The sequence below is a fragment of the Olea europaea genome, unplaced genomic scaffold (genome assembly GCF_002742605.1).
Source record: "Olea europaea var. sylvestris unplaced genomic scaffold, O_europaea_v1 scaffold1780, whole genome shotgun sequence".
Classification (NCBI taxonomy): domain Eukaryota; kingdom Viridiplantae; phylum Streptophyta; class Magnoliopsida; order Lamiales; family Oleaceae; genus Olea; species Olea europaea.
This window is the reverse complement of record NW_019235534.1, coordinates 3864-19305: the sequence shown is the minus strand read 5'-3', so window position 1 is coordinate 19305 and position 15442 is coordinate 3864. Positions and strand designations below refer to the sequence as shown.

At 39.6% G+C, this 15442-nt stretch overlaps 2 protein-coding genes across 2 annotated transcripts; both read right to left on the bottom strand.

Annotated features, from left to right (window-relative positions):
* Positions 1-2847: 2847 nt before the first annotated feature.
* On the bottom strand, positions 2848-5586 carry LOC111378168 (probable glucuronoxylan glucuronosyltransferase IRX7). The gene is made up of 4 exons (XM_023001332.1): positions 4995-5586; positions 4549-4910; positions 4206-4456; positions 2848-4118 (listed from the first exon to the last, which is right to left on the bottom strand). Exons 1-4 carry the CDS (start codon positions 5290-5292, stop codon positions 3653-3655), a joined length of 1377 nt encoding a protein of 458 aa, XP_022857100.1. The 5' UTR covers positions 5293-5586; the 3' UTR covers positions 2848-3652.
* A 7010-nt stretch (positions 5587-12596) lies between these two features.
* LOC111378175 lies at positions 12597-14259 on the bottom strand. Its single transcript, XM_023001342.1, has 3 exons — positions 13938-14259; positions 13152-13853; positions 12597-13102 (listed from the first exon to the last, which is right to left on the bottom strand). Exons 1-3 carry the CDS (start codon positions 14257-14259, stop codon positions 12597-12599), a joined length of 1530 nt encoding a protein of 509 aa, XP_022857110.1.
* Between the last annotated feature and the right edge of the window lie 1183 nt (positions 14260-15442).

Sequence of the window (15442 nt, the reverse complement as noted above, 5' to 3'; positions counted from 1 at the left end):
TTGAGTTTGCAGGGACTGTAGGGTTATTTCCATAGTGCGATTTTGGGTGTTGGACTGTGGTGGTAATTGCTGGTACAATTGGCGAACTGAAGCGGCCCGTTTGGAGTCATGGTCGGCGGCGGCTTGGTGTTTTGTTTGGATGTAATTCCAGTGATATGGTCGTATGTAGAAGGTCGTAGGGAGTGACTGGGTTTCGCAGCAAACTAGGTGTTGTTGTGGCGGCTGCGTGGACAAACTTTGGCTGTGGGTTGTTGTGTTTGAGTGAAGACAATGACGAGAGTTGCTGCAGATTGACCTGTGTGTATAAATCGATTTTGTAGACGAAGTCTTACCCAAATTTAGCTCTAATACCAATTTGATGTAGGATAAAACAAGAAGGGGAGGAGAGCGAGAAGAAAGTGGACAGAAAATTACGAGATAGAAGGGAGAAGAGGAGAAGAACCAGGGGAAGAGGGGGGAGGGAGAAAACAGGGGCTGCAGCCAACTTTTTATTCAATCAATTCATTGTCTCAATTACAATATAAAGTAAGTTTAAATACTGAAAATACTGCAAATCTAAAAGATAAGGCCAAGCCCAATACACAAGTCCATAAAAATAAAATAACCCAAGTCCAACTAAGAAATAAAAGTCCAACTAAAATAATTAAAACTGGGATGTCCTCATCACATTGAAGACTAGTGCTACGTAGTAAATGGCATACTTTCAGTTACCATGCCCCATAATTGAATGATTGGACCATCTCCAACCTTAGGTCAAAATTTGCACCAAACCAAAAATCATCTCTAACCCATTAAACAAAAAGCTGCACCAAATAACTAGTGTTTAATCATTTTCTTCATTCTTAATGATTTTTTTATATGAAAATTATTTATTTATTTAATCTACTACTTCATAATTTATTAAATAGATAATTATGTTTCCTTAACAAAAATAGTGAATTCATTATTAAATTTAATGAATGTAGTATAATTAATAGAAAAATCACAACTAAGAAAATATTAAATAATAATAACAACAACAACAATATAATCATAGAATTAAAAATAATAATTATAATTGTAATAATAATTAACTAAGAATTAAATTTGTTGTATAATAAGAAAGTGACAAATAGTCTTAACAAAAGTTGGTGCAAAACGGAAAAGAATGGCAAAAATGACATTAGCCATTTTGGTGCATGCAACACTATTTACTTGCACCACATGCACCAAAATGGTACAAAATTTGGTGTTGCATTAGAGGGATTTTACCAAAATTTGGTGGATATGGTGAAAGGGTTGGAGATGCCCTTAAAACTAGATTTGGGACATGGAAATCAAAGAAAAAATTCATGGGGTACATCAATAAACAAATTGTGTGTGATTTAATATCTTGCAAATGATGCTCTTGATTTTTGTTATTAGATTGATAGGTGTAAATCTTTATTATACTCTTTCACTTGAATTTGTCTACTGGGAATCGAATGTACAAACTAGTGCTTATGTGTCGCTTCTTGGTCACAATCCGACTTCATGGAGCTAAAAATGCATATATATGTTGCTCGATCATCAATTAAAGCGGAAAGCGAGCTGTTGCCACAAGTACATAAACTTACTCAACAACCGGTCATATTTTGTGATAATGTAGCGACATCGATTCACCAATTCCATTTTTTCATTCATGGAGGAAACATATCAAATTTGATTTTCATTGCATTTCCAAATATAGTCTCCACCAATGAATATAAGAGTCTTTTTATAAAGTAATATTATTTAGCACAATGTGTCTGATATTTAATACCAATCTAGATTACAATGGCATTAAATTACGGATTTAATTAAATCTAAGGAATTAATATTCATAGGAGCACCTCAATTGATATTCGACGTCAGTGATACATAATAGCATTATTTCTCTATCTATACACATCTCAACCAACGACCAGTTGGCAAGAACCCACTCACGCCAACCATTTAAACTTCGTTGGACAAAGTTTGGTGTCTTTCATTGAAGCAGCTTCTTGCATCGCCATATTACTTATATAGTTATATTTGAGATAATGTCCAACCAATTGTTAGTTGTACCATATATTTTTAGATCTGTTAATTTTAAACTTCCTTCTTTCCATTTATATAGGCTTCCTTTGATTTGAATTGTATTCCATAAAAACTCTATTCACAAATAAAAATTCAAAGAGAGTTTCATTAGTCTCGATAGTCGTTTCTTTATGAGAATGTTTTGCTTTGTTTATTTACTATTATACCCTTATTTAATTTGTTTAATTATAGCCAATTTTCAACACTTACAATTTTGAAATTGTAAAAATATAATAAGGATAGACTAGAAAAGTTATTTTTTAATAATATTAAGGTCCCGTTTGGTACACATTTTTTTCAAAATATATTTTTTCTCTTTTCTTTTCAACCACACATTCTTTATTAAAATAATATTACAAGTAAATAAAAAAATTATTATTTTTCAACCACATATTTCTCATCAATTTATTATTCTAAAATACATTTTTACATGAAAATGTGTCTCTATCACCCTCTAAATAAGATTTCACGATGAATTAATTGGTATAAATGGGACGGAGGATAGGCTAGAAATTTTTTGACAAAAGTAACTTTGTCAATAATGAATTTTTCTTTTCTATAAATGCGCTGTGAACGGGTGCCTATGAACAAATTTTTTAACTAATTCAAATGGCATCCCATTTAAAGATCTGACACAATTCAACTGTGCCACCCTGTGGCTCCTCTAAATCTTGTCTGCCACCGCCCGGCTTCCCAGACTACATTGCATTAATTAATTACCATAAATTTATGACAGTCCAAAGTTTGAAAAAGGGAAAGAAAAACGACGAATTTCTAATATACTTTTTGCACAGAGAATAATCTCATTTTCTAATTTGAATAGCAGATAAGCTGGCACCATCAACATAGTGCACTCATCTGGACCAAGCTAGGCCTTGGGTTAATACTTAATTGACGAGGTCGAAATCAGAATACGAACAACATAAAAAAGAAAGAATATAATATTTGTTCAGGTTCAAAGACAGAAAAAAAAAACAAATTGGTTGGAAGAATTATGCTTCAGAAATCTCGAGTTCCGTTCCAGGGTCGAGGTGGCAGCATTTCGACTTTGGATCTTCACACACTCAGGGCCCGCTGCTTTTTCCACCTCGGCCCCCGGACGGAATCCTGGGATTTTATCCCGGAATCTTTAGCATTTTTCCTGGTTGGAAATGTCACGACCTTGCTGTAAATATCCTAACCAACCCGTCGAATTCCTTCAAACAAGTGATGGTGCAAGTACATAGGACAGAGACAGAGAGGGGACCACTTCAGAACGCATTTCTTTGCACAATTGTAATAATACTCTTATTTAGTTTAAATATATAAAAATTATCAACAAAAAATTTTCACCAAAAAACCATTCCTCTATCCCCTCAGGCCAAGGGAGCTACGTTCGATCACATCAAACCAACTCAGCTGTACGATCCTATGTGGCACATTCTGTACGAAATCCCGGGCCCCACATTTTGTGAGCAGTCCAATAATTCACAGCTGTCCCCAACTGTACATAGCCCCTACTCTCTTCATCCACGTCAGAAAAGAGCCATATATCTGCCAGATTTTACCCAATCAAAACCTGCCATGTTTCATAGCTTCATTGGCTTAAAACCTTTGACCTCTTGTGGGACCTGTCTAGCTTCTCGGATAGGGCCACAAGAACTTGGAATGTGGCGTCGCCTTCTTCCATTGGATTGTTGAAAAGTAGAGCCGTCCTAACATTTGGGTCCCACAGGTTTTTCTGTATTGTCGTGAGATTGGTGGCTGCGACATGTTCAAGGATTTTTCCCAATTTTTTCACATCCTTCTCCGCCACCGTTAGAGATATCTCCGCCCACGGTACAGCTGAGGGGAAGGGTAACCGGATGCCATCAGCTATAATGACCGGGACACATCCAAGAACAACTGATTCTACAAGTCTAGGACTCCAAGGAGCCCACCCCAATGGGGCCAAACAGAAGATTGAGTTCGCAATCTCTGACTGGTAACCTGCTAATCTGTGTCTCCGTAAATAAAACCTCCGGTTATTGCCATATTTCTGCCATATCGCCGTCCGCAGCCGCCTGGAAGAAAGGGTTAACATTGTCATATCGCGTGAAAACAGTAATTAGAAAGAAATGGTTTTGTTGAAGTATTGAATGAACCAGTACTTGCTATAAAAACGACCGCTGATATTTTTGGGGTGGACTTCCATTTTGCCCCTAAAGAACGCAAAAATTTCACGCCGGCCCGTTAAGGGGGACTTCTCTAAGGTGGACCGTACATCTTCCGGCGAAACATAAGGTGGAATCACCACATTCTCCACGTCTTGACATGGGTGCTTATATTTGACTCCAAAAGTTTGCAATATTATGGAATTCCTCAATAATTCAGGCACACCATCAGCCATCGCCACATCCTCCTGTGAATAAATTGAAACTGCAAATTTATCCATCAAACCTTATACAGCAAAAATTGGTTTCTTGCATAAAAACAGAAATAATTTTTACATACCATGGTATGAAAACAAGAACCAAAATCATGGGACGCAACAAAAACGTGATCAGAGCCATGGCTGCGGTTCCAAAACGGAAGCTGAGTGGAAATGTATTGAACGGCGGAGGATATAAGAGGCCGTGCGTGACCAATATCTGGGAAGCCATTGACCTTGCTAAAATTGCAAGACACGTAAACAGGCACGAAGAAAAAGTCAGCATCCCGTGGCTCCAATGTTCTTACATCGCTATTCATCAGAGCTTTGTGAATAGCCACCTCCGACGCAAACAAATGGTTGCTGCACCGCTCATTTGACAACCAGTCACTGTTGTATTTCGATGGCATATCGTAGATATACACCTTCATCCCCTTCAACAAACCTGAAATAAAATCATGAGATAACAATCTATTATTTCCAGGCAGCAATATCAATATGTTAAAAAATGCTATAACTTTTTGTGTACCTTGGGGGCTTTTGGGTTCTTGGAGAGTGGAAGATTTGAAGGATGATTCTTCAATGAGAGCACGACTAGCTTTTGAAGGAGAAACGATTGCTTTTGAAATAAAGTTGGTGGGCGTGGTGTGGGTAATAAGGAAAGAAGAAAAGAAGTAAAATGCAAGAGAAAACCAAAGAATCCATTTGAAAAATCTGTACCAAAAGCTCTTCTCTGGGTTTCTACTGTATCTAGGGTTGTGGAAAAACCTCATCCTCACGTAGAAGCCTCTGCTCCTGTAAGGTGTTTTGGAATCAATAATATTCATTTCCCTCTCTCTTAAACCTCTCAAGAGATACAAGTAGCGGAGAAAGAGGTTGAAACGCAGCTTTCAGTATTTGGTTTGTAGGTGAAGTAGAGATTAATTAAAGAAGATGAATTCGTTGATGTATCGTTTTTGCTTCAAAATTATTGAATAAAAATTGCAAGCTTGATCTACTTTGCAATTATATATTGAGAAATAATGGGGTTTGTTATTTTCAAGAAGAAAATAATCATGTAGTCGTAGAGACAGAGAGAGAGACAGAGGAAGAAGGAGAGGTCACAATGTAATGGAGCAGGAAAAAAAATCGGCACCTGTCTCGGTATTTCAGTTCATTTGAACTTTTGGTATTCCAACCTGAAAATGACGAAAATATCCTCATTCTTATCAAAAACAATAATAAAATAAAGAGTAATATTATTTAATCCCACCAAAATTACAATCTCAATCTAAATAGCGTTAATGTGACATTAATTAATATGTAAATTAAATAAATCATTTATTTAATCTATCATTTAGTGTCATCTAAAATAAGATTGCAATTCCAGTGAAATTAGATAGCAATACTTTAAAAAAACAATTATGCTATGGGTACGTTGTGATATCCAACGGAGTGTCCATGGCTCCTTGGCACACCCTATGGCTCCTTGGCCAATGCTTAGACGCCTGCCACGTCGGGACCCACAGACACCTCGACCAATATTGAGGCGTCGAATGTCCATTTTGGACACCTCAATGTACCACAAGCATTATTCTTAAAATAAATAGTGTGTTTTGTATTGACCATACCAACTAGGCATTAGCTGTCTGTATTTGGTAGGAGTGGTATTAAATTGTCTTAAAACCTTGTCAATTTGAAGTTGAGTAATATTCCAACTCCTGCTCTCCATTTCGACGTGTGTTTCAAGAAGTTTTTAGATTTAAAAGTTGTTTGACTATTTCTATGAAAGCACTTCTTATAATTATAAGAATTTATGAAAAAAAATGATTTAATATAATTTTATAGAAGTAATTCAAAAAGATGAATTTTAAAAAAATAATAATAATTTTCGAACAAAAATTAAGATAACTTCTTTAGAAAACTCTTCAACATGAAATAAAATTAAAAGTAAATGTCATGTCAAATGAACCCTTAATCAACTTATACTACACTTCATAACACGAATTGACTTATTCAAGACAGAGAAAGTTCAATCGTCACATAATAATAATAATATCGCTGTGAATTAAAGCGACGGACAAATTGATTCTATCCATAATTCTCTCTTTTCAATTTTGATATTCTTTAGCGCTATAATATGTGTAGCGAATAACACAAGTACACGCTAAAATTGTCCATTTATTGTCTTGTCGAAAATTCAAAACAAGATAAGTATTAATTAAGAGACAAACAGATTCCAAGAGGAGTTAGTCTTCTATAAACAATAATTATAATTAAATTACGCGTAAATACTCAAACCACACAAGTTCTTTCATTCCTATCATCTATTGGTTTAGTGGGGCAACAAAGAGAAGTAGGCGGTGGAATGAGGTCAAAGACCATGACGATTAATATATACCATATAAAACTGTCGACTTTGTAATAACCATTATTCTTAATTATCTCAATGGAAGACTTCTCGCCGTGGAACTTAAGCAACAGGAACATATTATCTTATTCAAATTTATTAATTGCTGTAATTTAAAAAATGCTAAATTGCTTGCTAATGTCATTAATCATATAATTAATTCATGAAAGTACTCCAATCGTTCTAATTGTACAGACGTATTTTGTTTTTCACACGGATTAAGAAATCTTCTTTAATATCATTGGAAAATTAATTTTTACCAAAATCTTTTCTAATTTATCCTTATTTTATTTTCAGTATGTAGTAGTGAATTATTGTTAAAATTAAGGTCCGTTTGATTGTAAAGATGAAATTTGAGTGGAAAGAAAACAAATTTAAGAGAATTGAATTGCCTGAAAATTATTTTTCCGGGAATTGTAAAATATTGTGTTTGATTGGTATAATTTTTCACCTGAAAAATGTTGAAATGAAAGTGTTTTTTGGTATTCGTTTGACTTTGCTTTACATGAAAATTGTCAATTAAAGGGATATAATTTACTGGTATTAGGAATGGAATTTGTTTCCATTGCCAAAAAATAAAAATAAAAATCATCTATTTTTTGGTGTTATTTTGGCTTTGTTTTATATGAAAATTGTCAATTAAAGGGATAAAAATTTTTACAATAATTTTTAGAATTTGTTTCCATTGTAAAAAAAAAAAAAAAAAATCGCTACAATAACCAGAAAAACGTATGGTGAGAATTCTCGAATTCAAGAAAAAGATGAAAAATGTTGACGTGCCGGCCAAAGGTGGAAAACGAATTCCTTGAAAAATTTTGTCAATCAAACAGGCAAAAAGCGAAAATTATAATTCGTTTTCCATTTTCCCTAGAAAATAAAGGGCTATCAAACAGCCCTTAGTGAAAAATTTGAATGATTTAATTTGAAGAAGAAGAAATGGAAGTTGTTTCATGTTTTCAAGAAGTAGGAAATATGTGTATTTGAATAATTTCAAGAAATTGACATATTAAGTGGGAAAAATTGAATAAGGGTATTGATGCTACCAAAAAATATCACCTGAAAGATCTCGAGCTTGATGGTCCAACTTCACTTTGATGAACACAATCGGTCTGTGAATACTTGCAACAAAGGCAATGAGGTGTGTGCTCGTCGCCCCTCCGATGCTTAAGTCAGATAGGGAATTTAGTGCGTGAGGCTATAAACTGAAGATAATGAAAAACGTACTTTAATGTTGAGCATTGGCCAAGTATTTATAAGTGTTGGTGGGGGAGCTGTAGAAGGATTCTATTATTGAAAGAGTCCTTTCCCCCTTAGGATTAGGTGTTGGAGTTTGATTAGAAGTATTCTGTTAGAGTTCTAATCAGGGGGAGGAGTAGACTTAGGTGGGGTCTATCTTCTTTTGGAGATTAAGTCGGTGGGCAGGGTCGGATTAGAGACCCCGACCTTAAGGAAACCCCAACCTCAAACCGGCGTAACACACTAAGATCAACTCGGGGTACTAGGTCTAGGTCGAGGTCGAGCATGGCATTCGAATTCAGGTATAGTTCGGGGTTACTAATCCGGAATCATCATAGGCCCCCGTGCATCTGAGTTGTAGATCGTGAAGGGTATACGATCTTGGATTGAGATGCAAAAAGGATGTCGCGACTTGATATCGACCTCGACACCTATCAATTACCTGTTGGAGATATACTATATCACGTGTCTGTCATGTGGCTGGTTGTCAGAGCTTGAACTTGGATCTTTGCCACGTGTCCTGTTTTAAGGGTTTTAGATTAAGTGACTGTTGGTATGCCCATGACCCCTATAAATACCCCACTATTCTTTTTCACTTTTTCACTTTTTACTCTCCACTCTCTGTAAAAGAAGCTCGAGTTCGGGGATAGTGGGTTGTGAGCAATCTCCATTAAGGTAAGAGTTCGAGCCTTTAAGTTGTTAATTATTTGAGTAGAGTAATGTCGAGCAGTAGCAGTAGTGGTAGTGGTAGTAGTAGTAGTAAGGGGTCGAGTAATAGTGACAGTAGTAGGCTTTCTAAAAGTTCGGGGGATAATGAGAACCCTACTGCCCCTAGTATAGCTGTCGAGACTCCGGGTGATCAAAGTCGAGATCTTGTTACCCTGGCCTTTCCTGTTAGTTCGCACTCTCCAGGAGAGGTATTGACTTATCCAAAGAACCCGACCATTTATAAAGAACATGTAATTATTAAGATAGCTAGAGAGTTCGGGGTGATGCCCATTTGTGATGTTAGGGTTCCTGAGAATCCCGAAGATATCTTAAGAGCTCGAGAGGGGGAGATGACGTTTTTTAGGGATGCCCTTAAGGCTGGGATGCGTTGGCCTCTTCACCCCTTTTTTATCCACTTTTTAACTTCGTTCTATATGTGTCCAGGCCAGTTGGCTCCTAACGGTTGGAGGCTTTTGGTCTATTTCTTTATATTATGTAGATGCCTCGATATCGAGCCTAGGGTCGACCTTCTGAGGATGGTGTATGATATGAAGTGTTCGCCGGGGTTCAACTGTTTTGTGTATTTGTCAACAAAGGGGGGGTTTAGAACGCCTGATACCCCGAGCTCTCTTCGGGGTTAGAAAGAGAGATTTTTCTTTGTAAAGCCCCAGGATCCCGACCATCCTTTTAGCCCGAGGTGGGAGATCCTTAGTAAGGATCGGTTTAATGAGGGTCAGGCGTATTTTGAGGTTCTAGAGAGGGACAGATTAAGGTTAGTTAACCACGACCCCTTGGCACAAAAGATTGATTATTTGCTCGAGGATGACACCCTCGACCTTGCAAATGTAAAAGGCCTCGAGGGTATTTTTTTACTTTTTAAGCTCTATCGTTGTATTCTTGACGTCGAGATCGTGCTAATGCCTTGTGATTTGTTTCTTGCAGATCTAGAGATGTCTTTTGATTCGTCCAAATTGCTGGCCAATGTCCACCATAAGGCTAAGGAGCCGATGTCCAAAGGCCCGGCCTCAAAAAAGGGAAAGAAAAGGGCCAGGCACGCCGATGTTAGGGTTCCTGAGGTTCATCTTGAGAGCTCGGTGCCTCCTAAAGGTCAGCCCTCGACGTCAAGGAGCCCGACCTCAACGCCTCGTCCGAAGTCGAAATATGAAGATCGAGCTAGGGGCAGTTATGGCGTCGCGGATTCAGGCTTCGAGCTTATTTTAGATAGTGCCCTCGAGGAATACACGAAGTGTGTCCTGGTGAAGGACCTTGTTGAAAGGTTCGAGAAGGAGGTCAACATCAATGAAGGGGTCAAGACACTGGAGGCTTTGACCTTAAGGGTAAGATACCGACCTTAACTATATTTTTGTATTTTTTATTCTTTGATCGAACTGACTTCGGACTTCCTTTCTTTCTTTGTGCAGACGCTGAGTGTGGCGCGAGGTCTTACCTTGAATGGTATCAATATCTCGAACGAAATGGACGAGGTTTTAAAGGAAAAGGAGCGAGCTGAAAAGCGAGCTCGTGACCTGGAAAAAGCTCTCAAGACTACTGAGGCTAACCTCAAGAAGTCCCGAGAGGAACTGGAGACATCCAAGGCTGAGGTCGAGGAAGTTAAGCTCGAGCTTCTCCAGTCCCAGAGGAGCTTTGGGAAAGAGCTCGCAAAGGCTCGTGAGGAGGCTCGAGCTCAGGCTGTTGAAGACTTCAAGAAGTTCGACGAGTTTGGGACCCTGTTGGGACAGTACGGGTCGGGCTCTTACCATTACAGGCGTCGCCTTGCCCGCTCTTATCTTCGCACAAAGATGCTTGAGGATTTAAAGTCCCTCGTCGAGGACTTGAAGACAGTGAACGAGCTCGTAGGGGAGCTCGAACTTTCGGCTTCTGAGGTCGAGCGACGGTGAAGATGATGATGATGGTGATGGAAATGACGCCGGGACTGGCGATCAAGGGGATGATGTCAGGGTTGTAGATATCGATTAGGTTTTTAACTTTGTTTTAAAATTTTTTGTAATATTGCCCGAACTGGGCTGATACTTTTGCTATTAATTTCATCGACAAATGCTCGCGCACTTTACTCTGTTTTTAATTTTAATGATTAATGTTCGTTCACATTACTTTGTTTTTAATTGATGAATGTTCGTGCACACTATGTTTTTAATTTAATGATGAATGTTCGTGCACATGTGTTCTATTTGTTTTCAATGCACAACACAAACACAATGCTTTTGGACTAGATCAACGCTTCGGTGTTGAACATCAAGCATGCACGAGCTCGATCCTTGATGTTGTCATTGGGCCCAAAGGTCAAACCAGATGATGAGTTCGAGCTTTTTAGTTGCTATAACTTGGGCCTTTTTTAGCTCGGGGTGTTTTGTCAGGCATGGGGCTCAATTCGATCAACACTTTGACCTTAAACACCAGGCATATCTTAGCTCGATTCTTGATGTAGTCGTCGATGTCGAACTTAGGGGCTTGAAAGTTAGTTCAGATGATGAGTTCAAGGTCGTGTTTGATTTTTATCATGTCAATAGGCCCGACCCCGAACTTATCCGTTATTGATTTTAGATGCAAACTAGTTCGGGGTTCATGACCTCGAGTTGTATTATGCAGCATGCCCGCATGTCATCATGCTAGAGTTTAGTTGCATGCCCGAAGCACGTCATTATGCCAAGGTTATTAGTTGCATGCCCGTAGCACGTCATTACACTAATGTTAAAGTGGCTGCATGCCCAAAGCACGTCATTATGTCAAAGTTTAAGTAGTGCTAGGAAAAGAAAACTTTGAATATTATTAGGTGCTCAAGGGTACTTAGCCCGAGCTACTTAAAAGCAAAAAATGCTCAAGGGTTCGTAGCTCGGGCTCAAGGGTTCATAGACCCGAGCTACTAAAAACGAAAATGAGGCGGGCGTGCAAGCCCTTGTGTGACGCTATTGCTATTCTAGTTGTAATATATTTTTAGGTTATCCACGTTCCAAGGCCTTAGGAGTGGATTTCCTGAAGTATCTCTAAGGCTGTATGCTCCTCCTTTGATCCTTCGTATGACTTTAAATGGCCCTTCCCATACTGGTCCAAGTTTACCTGGAGGGTGTCCAGCAGCCTCTGCTCTTCTTAGAACCAAATCGCCACTCTTAAATTCTCGGGATTTGACTTTGGTGTTGAAATACTTTGCTGTTTTATTTTGGTAACTAGCAGCTCTCAGTGAAGCTTGCTCTCTTACTTCTTCAAGCAAGTCAAGATGTTCGGTTGTTCGGTCTTCCATGCCGGGTTCAACCCTTCTTAAAGTGGGGAGACTGACTTCAATGGGGATAGTGGCCTCTAAGCCAAAAGCTAACATGAAAGGAGTCTCCCCTGTTGCTGTTTTATGAGAAGTTCTATATGCCCATAGTATAGAGGGCAACTCATCGGGCCAGTCACCTCTTGCGTTTTCAATCTTGGTGCGAAGGTCCTGAAGTATGATTCTATTTGTCACCTCAGCGAGGCCATTGCTTTGAGGGTGCTATACTGATGTCAGACGATGGTCGATACCGAGATTGACACAGAAGTTTCTGAATTGTGAATTGTCGAACTGCCTTCCATTGTCTGTTATAAGTACTTTGGGTATTCCGAACCTACATATAATAGACTTCCATATAAATGATCTGAGCTTGGCCTCTGATATTTTTGCTAGGGGTTCGGCTTCTACCCATTTTGTAAAGTACTCAACTGCTACCACAGTGAATTTTAATTGTCCTCGTGCCATGGGGAAAAGACTAAGGATGTCAACTCCCCATTGTTCAAATGGTGCTGAATAATGGATAGAAGTCAACTCTTCTGCAGGGGCATGTATAGCGTTACCAAACCTCTGACATTTGTCGCATCTTTTGACATATTCAGCTGCATTTTTTTTATAGTTGGCCAGTAGTACCCATACCTTATTAATTTGTAGGCAAGGGCCCTGGCTCCCTGGTGATTTCTGCATACTCCCTCATGAACCTCAGTCAGGGCTTGGAGAGACTCGGAAGGCTTTAGGCATCTCAGATAGGGGAGCGTGAGACTTTGTCGAAACAGCACCCCTCTGATAATGCAATACCTAGCAGCTTTGGCTCGAATACTTCTTGCGGCGCGAGGGTCACGAGGTAGGTCTCCATTACTTATATACTCAACTATTGGATCAATCCAGGAGGGCTCATGGTCAATGTCCATGACGCTCGGCTTCATGTTTATGCTAGGCTCTGTGACAATCTTGATGTGCACTGTTCTGTCGAGTCCATCTATCCTCATGAAAACAAGTCTGGATAGTGCGTCAGCTTTGAAGTTATCTGCTCTTGCTATTTTCAGTATTTCACAACTTGTGAACTGTCTTTGAAGGTCATGCACTTTTAGATAGTATGAGCTCATCATTTCTTTCAAAGGATCTTTCGATCTGTCCAACAACGAGCTGTGAGTCGCTGAAGACTCTGATGTGCTCTAATTCCAAATTCCTGGCAAGTTTGAGAGCAATGACCACAACTTCATATTTCGCTTCGTTGTTGGTTGCTTCAAACTCAAACCTAAGCGCACACTGAACTTCAGTGGTCTTGTTCGGGCTGATGATGATGATCCCGGCCCTCAAGCCCGAGCTGTTCGATGCCCCATCAACAAATATCTCCCAGGTTTTTGAGGTTATGCTCGGGTTTTTTACTTCTAGCCTTTCTGTCTTTGGAGTAAGTTCAGCTATAAAGTCGGCCAGTGCCTGTGCTTTGATGGAAGGTCGAGGCTTGAATTCTATGTCGAACTCGCCAAGCTCGACCGCCCATTTTAATAGCCTTCCTGAGACATCTGGCCTCTGAAGTATGTGTTTAAGTGGTTGATTGGTGAGAACTATTATGGGGTGAGATTGGAAATATTGTCGCAACTTTCTAACAGTTACTATCAAGGCAAGAGCTAACTGTTCCACAAGGTTATACCGAGTTTCGGTGTCAAGAAGTACTTTACTGACATAGTAGATGGGTTGTTGCACCCTTCCTTTTTCCATTACTAGTACCCCACTTACGGCATTTTGAGAAACATCCAAGTAAAGGAACAAAGTATCACCAGGCTCTGGTTTGGCAAGAACCAGAGGTACAGCTAAAGTTTGCTTAAGTTGTTGGAAGGCTAGATCGCATTCGTCATTCCATTAAAAACTCTTGTGGCCTCTTAGAACTTTGAAAAAGGGGAAACATCTATCTGCTGCTCGAGAGACAAATCTGTTCAATGCTGCTATCCGACCTGTAAGCTTTTTGATGTCCTTTTTGCTCTTTGGGGCTTCCATAGATATTAGGGCTTGGATCTTGTCAGGGTTGGCTTCTATTCCTCTATTTGTGATCATGAAACCTAGAAACTTTCCTGATGCTACCCCAAAGGCACATTTTGTTGGGTTGAGCTTCATGTTGTATTTTCGTAGCGTGGAAAACACTTCTTCAAGATCGGTGATATGATCATCCACCTGTTTACTTTTGACCACCATGTCATCTACGTAAGCCTCAATGGTTTTTCCAATTAAATCAGCAAAGACCTTGTTGATTAGCCTCTGCGTTCTTTAAGCCGAATGGCATGGCCTTATAACAATAGATGGCGGAATCTGCCATGAATGAGGTCTTCTCTTGATCTTCTGTGTTCATTGGTATTTGGTGGTACCCTGAGAATGCGTCCAAAAAGCTGTACAATTTGTGACCCGAAGTGCTGTCAACGAGACTGTCAATCCGGGGTAGGGGATAGCTATCTTTCGAACATACTTTGTTCGAATCAGTGAAGTCAATGCAAACTCGCCACTTTCCATTGGCTTTTTTTACGAGAACTACATTGGCGAGCCAGTCAAGATATTGTACTTCTCGGATGAATTGTGCATTGAGCAGCTTGGCAATCTCTTCTCGTATGACTTCACGCCGTTCGGGTGCAAACTGTCTTTTCCTTTGTTTGACAGGTTTGGCTCCTGGGCTTACATTGAGCCGGTATACGGCAACCTCGGGGTCAATTCCAGGCATGTCTTCAACTGTCCATCCGAATACGTCTTGGTTCTGGGAGAGACAACTTATGAGTTTAGCCATGATGGTTGAATCAAGGTCACGCCCTACCGTCACCTTCCTACCAGGCACGAGCTCGACCTCGACCAGCTCCTTTATCGGGGCAAGTCTCCCACGATTTTCAAGCTCAAGCTCGATCTCTGTAAGCTGCATGACGTCGCCCTTTATTTTTTGGACACTGGTCACATAACACTGGCGAGCCATGGTTTGGCTTTCTCGGACGACCCCAACTCTACTATATGTGGGGAACTTCATTGCCAGGTGAAAAGTTGAGATAACAGCTCTGATTTTATTTAGCAACGGTCTTCCCAGAATGGCGTTGTAGGCCATCGGAGTCGGACAACTTCGAAAGTTACGATATGGGTTACCTGCCGACCTTCAGATCCCAAAGTCATGGGTAATTCAACAATACCTTCAGGGGTGATGACCCCGCCACCGAATCCTTGGAGGGGTGTTTTAACAGGCTTGAGTTGTTCCACTGAGATACCCATCTGAACTAAAGCTTCATGAGACAGTACATTAGCTGCACTTCCATCATCTACAAGAATTCTTTTGACCTCGAAGTTAGCTATAATGGCTGATATGACTAGGGCGTCATCATGGGGGAAGGATATTCCTTCCAAATCC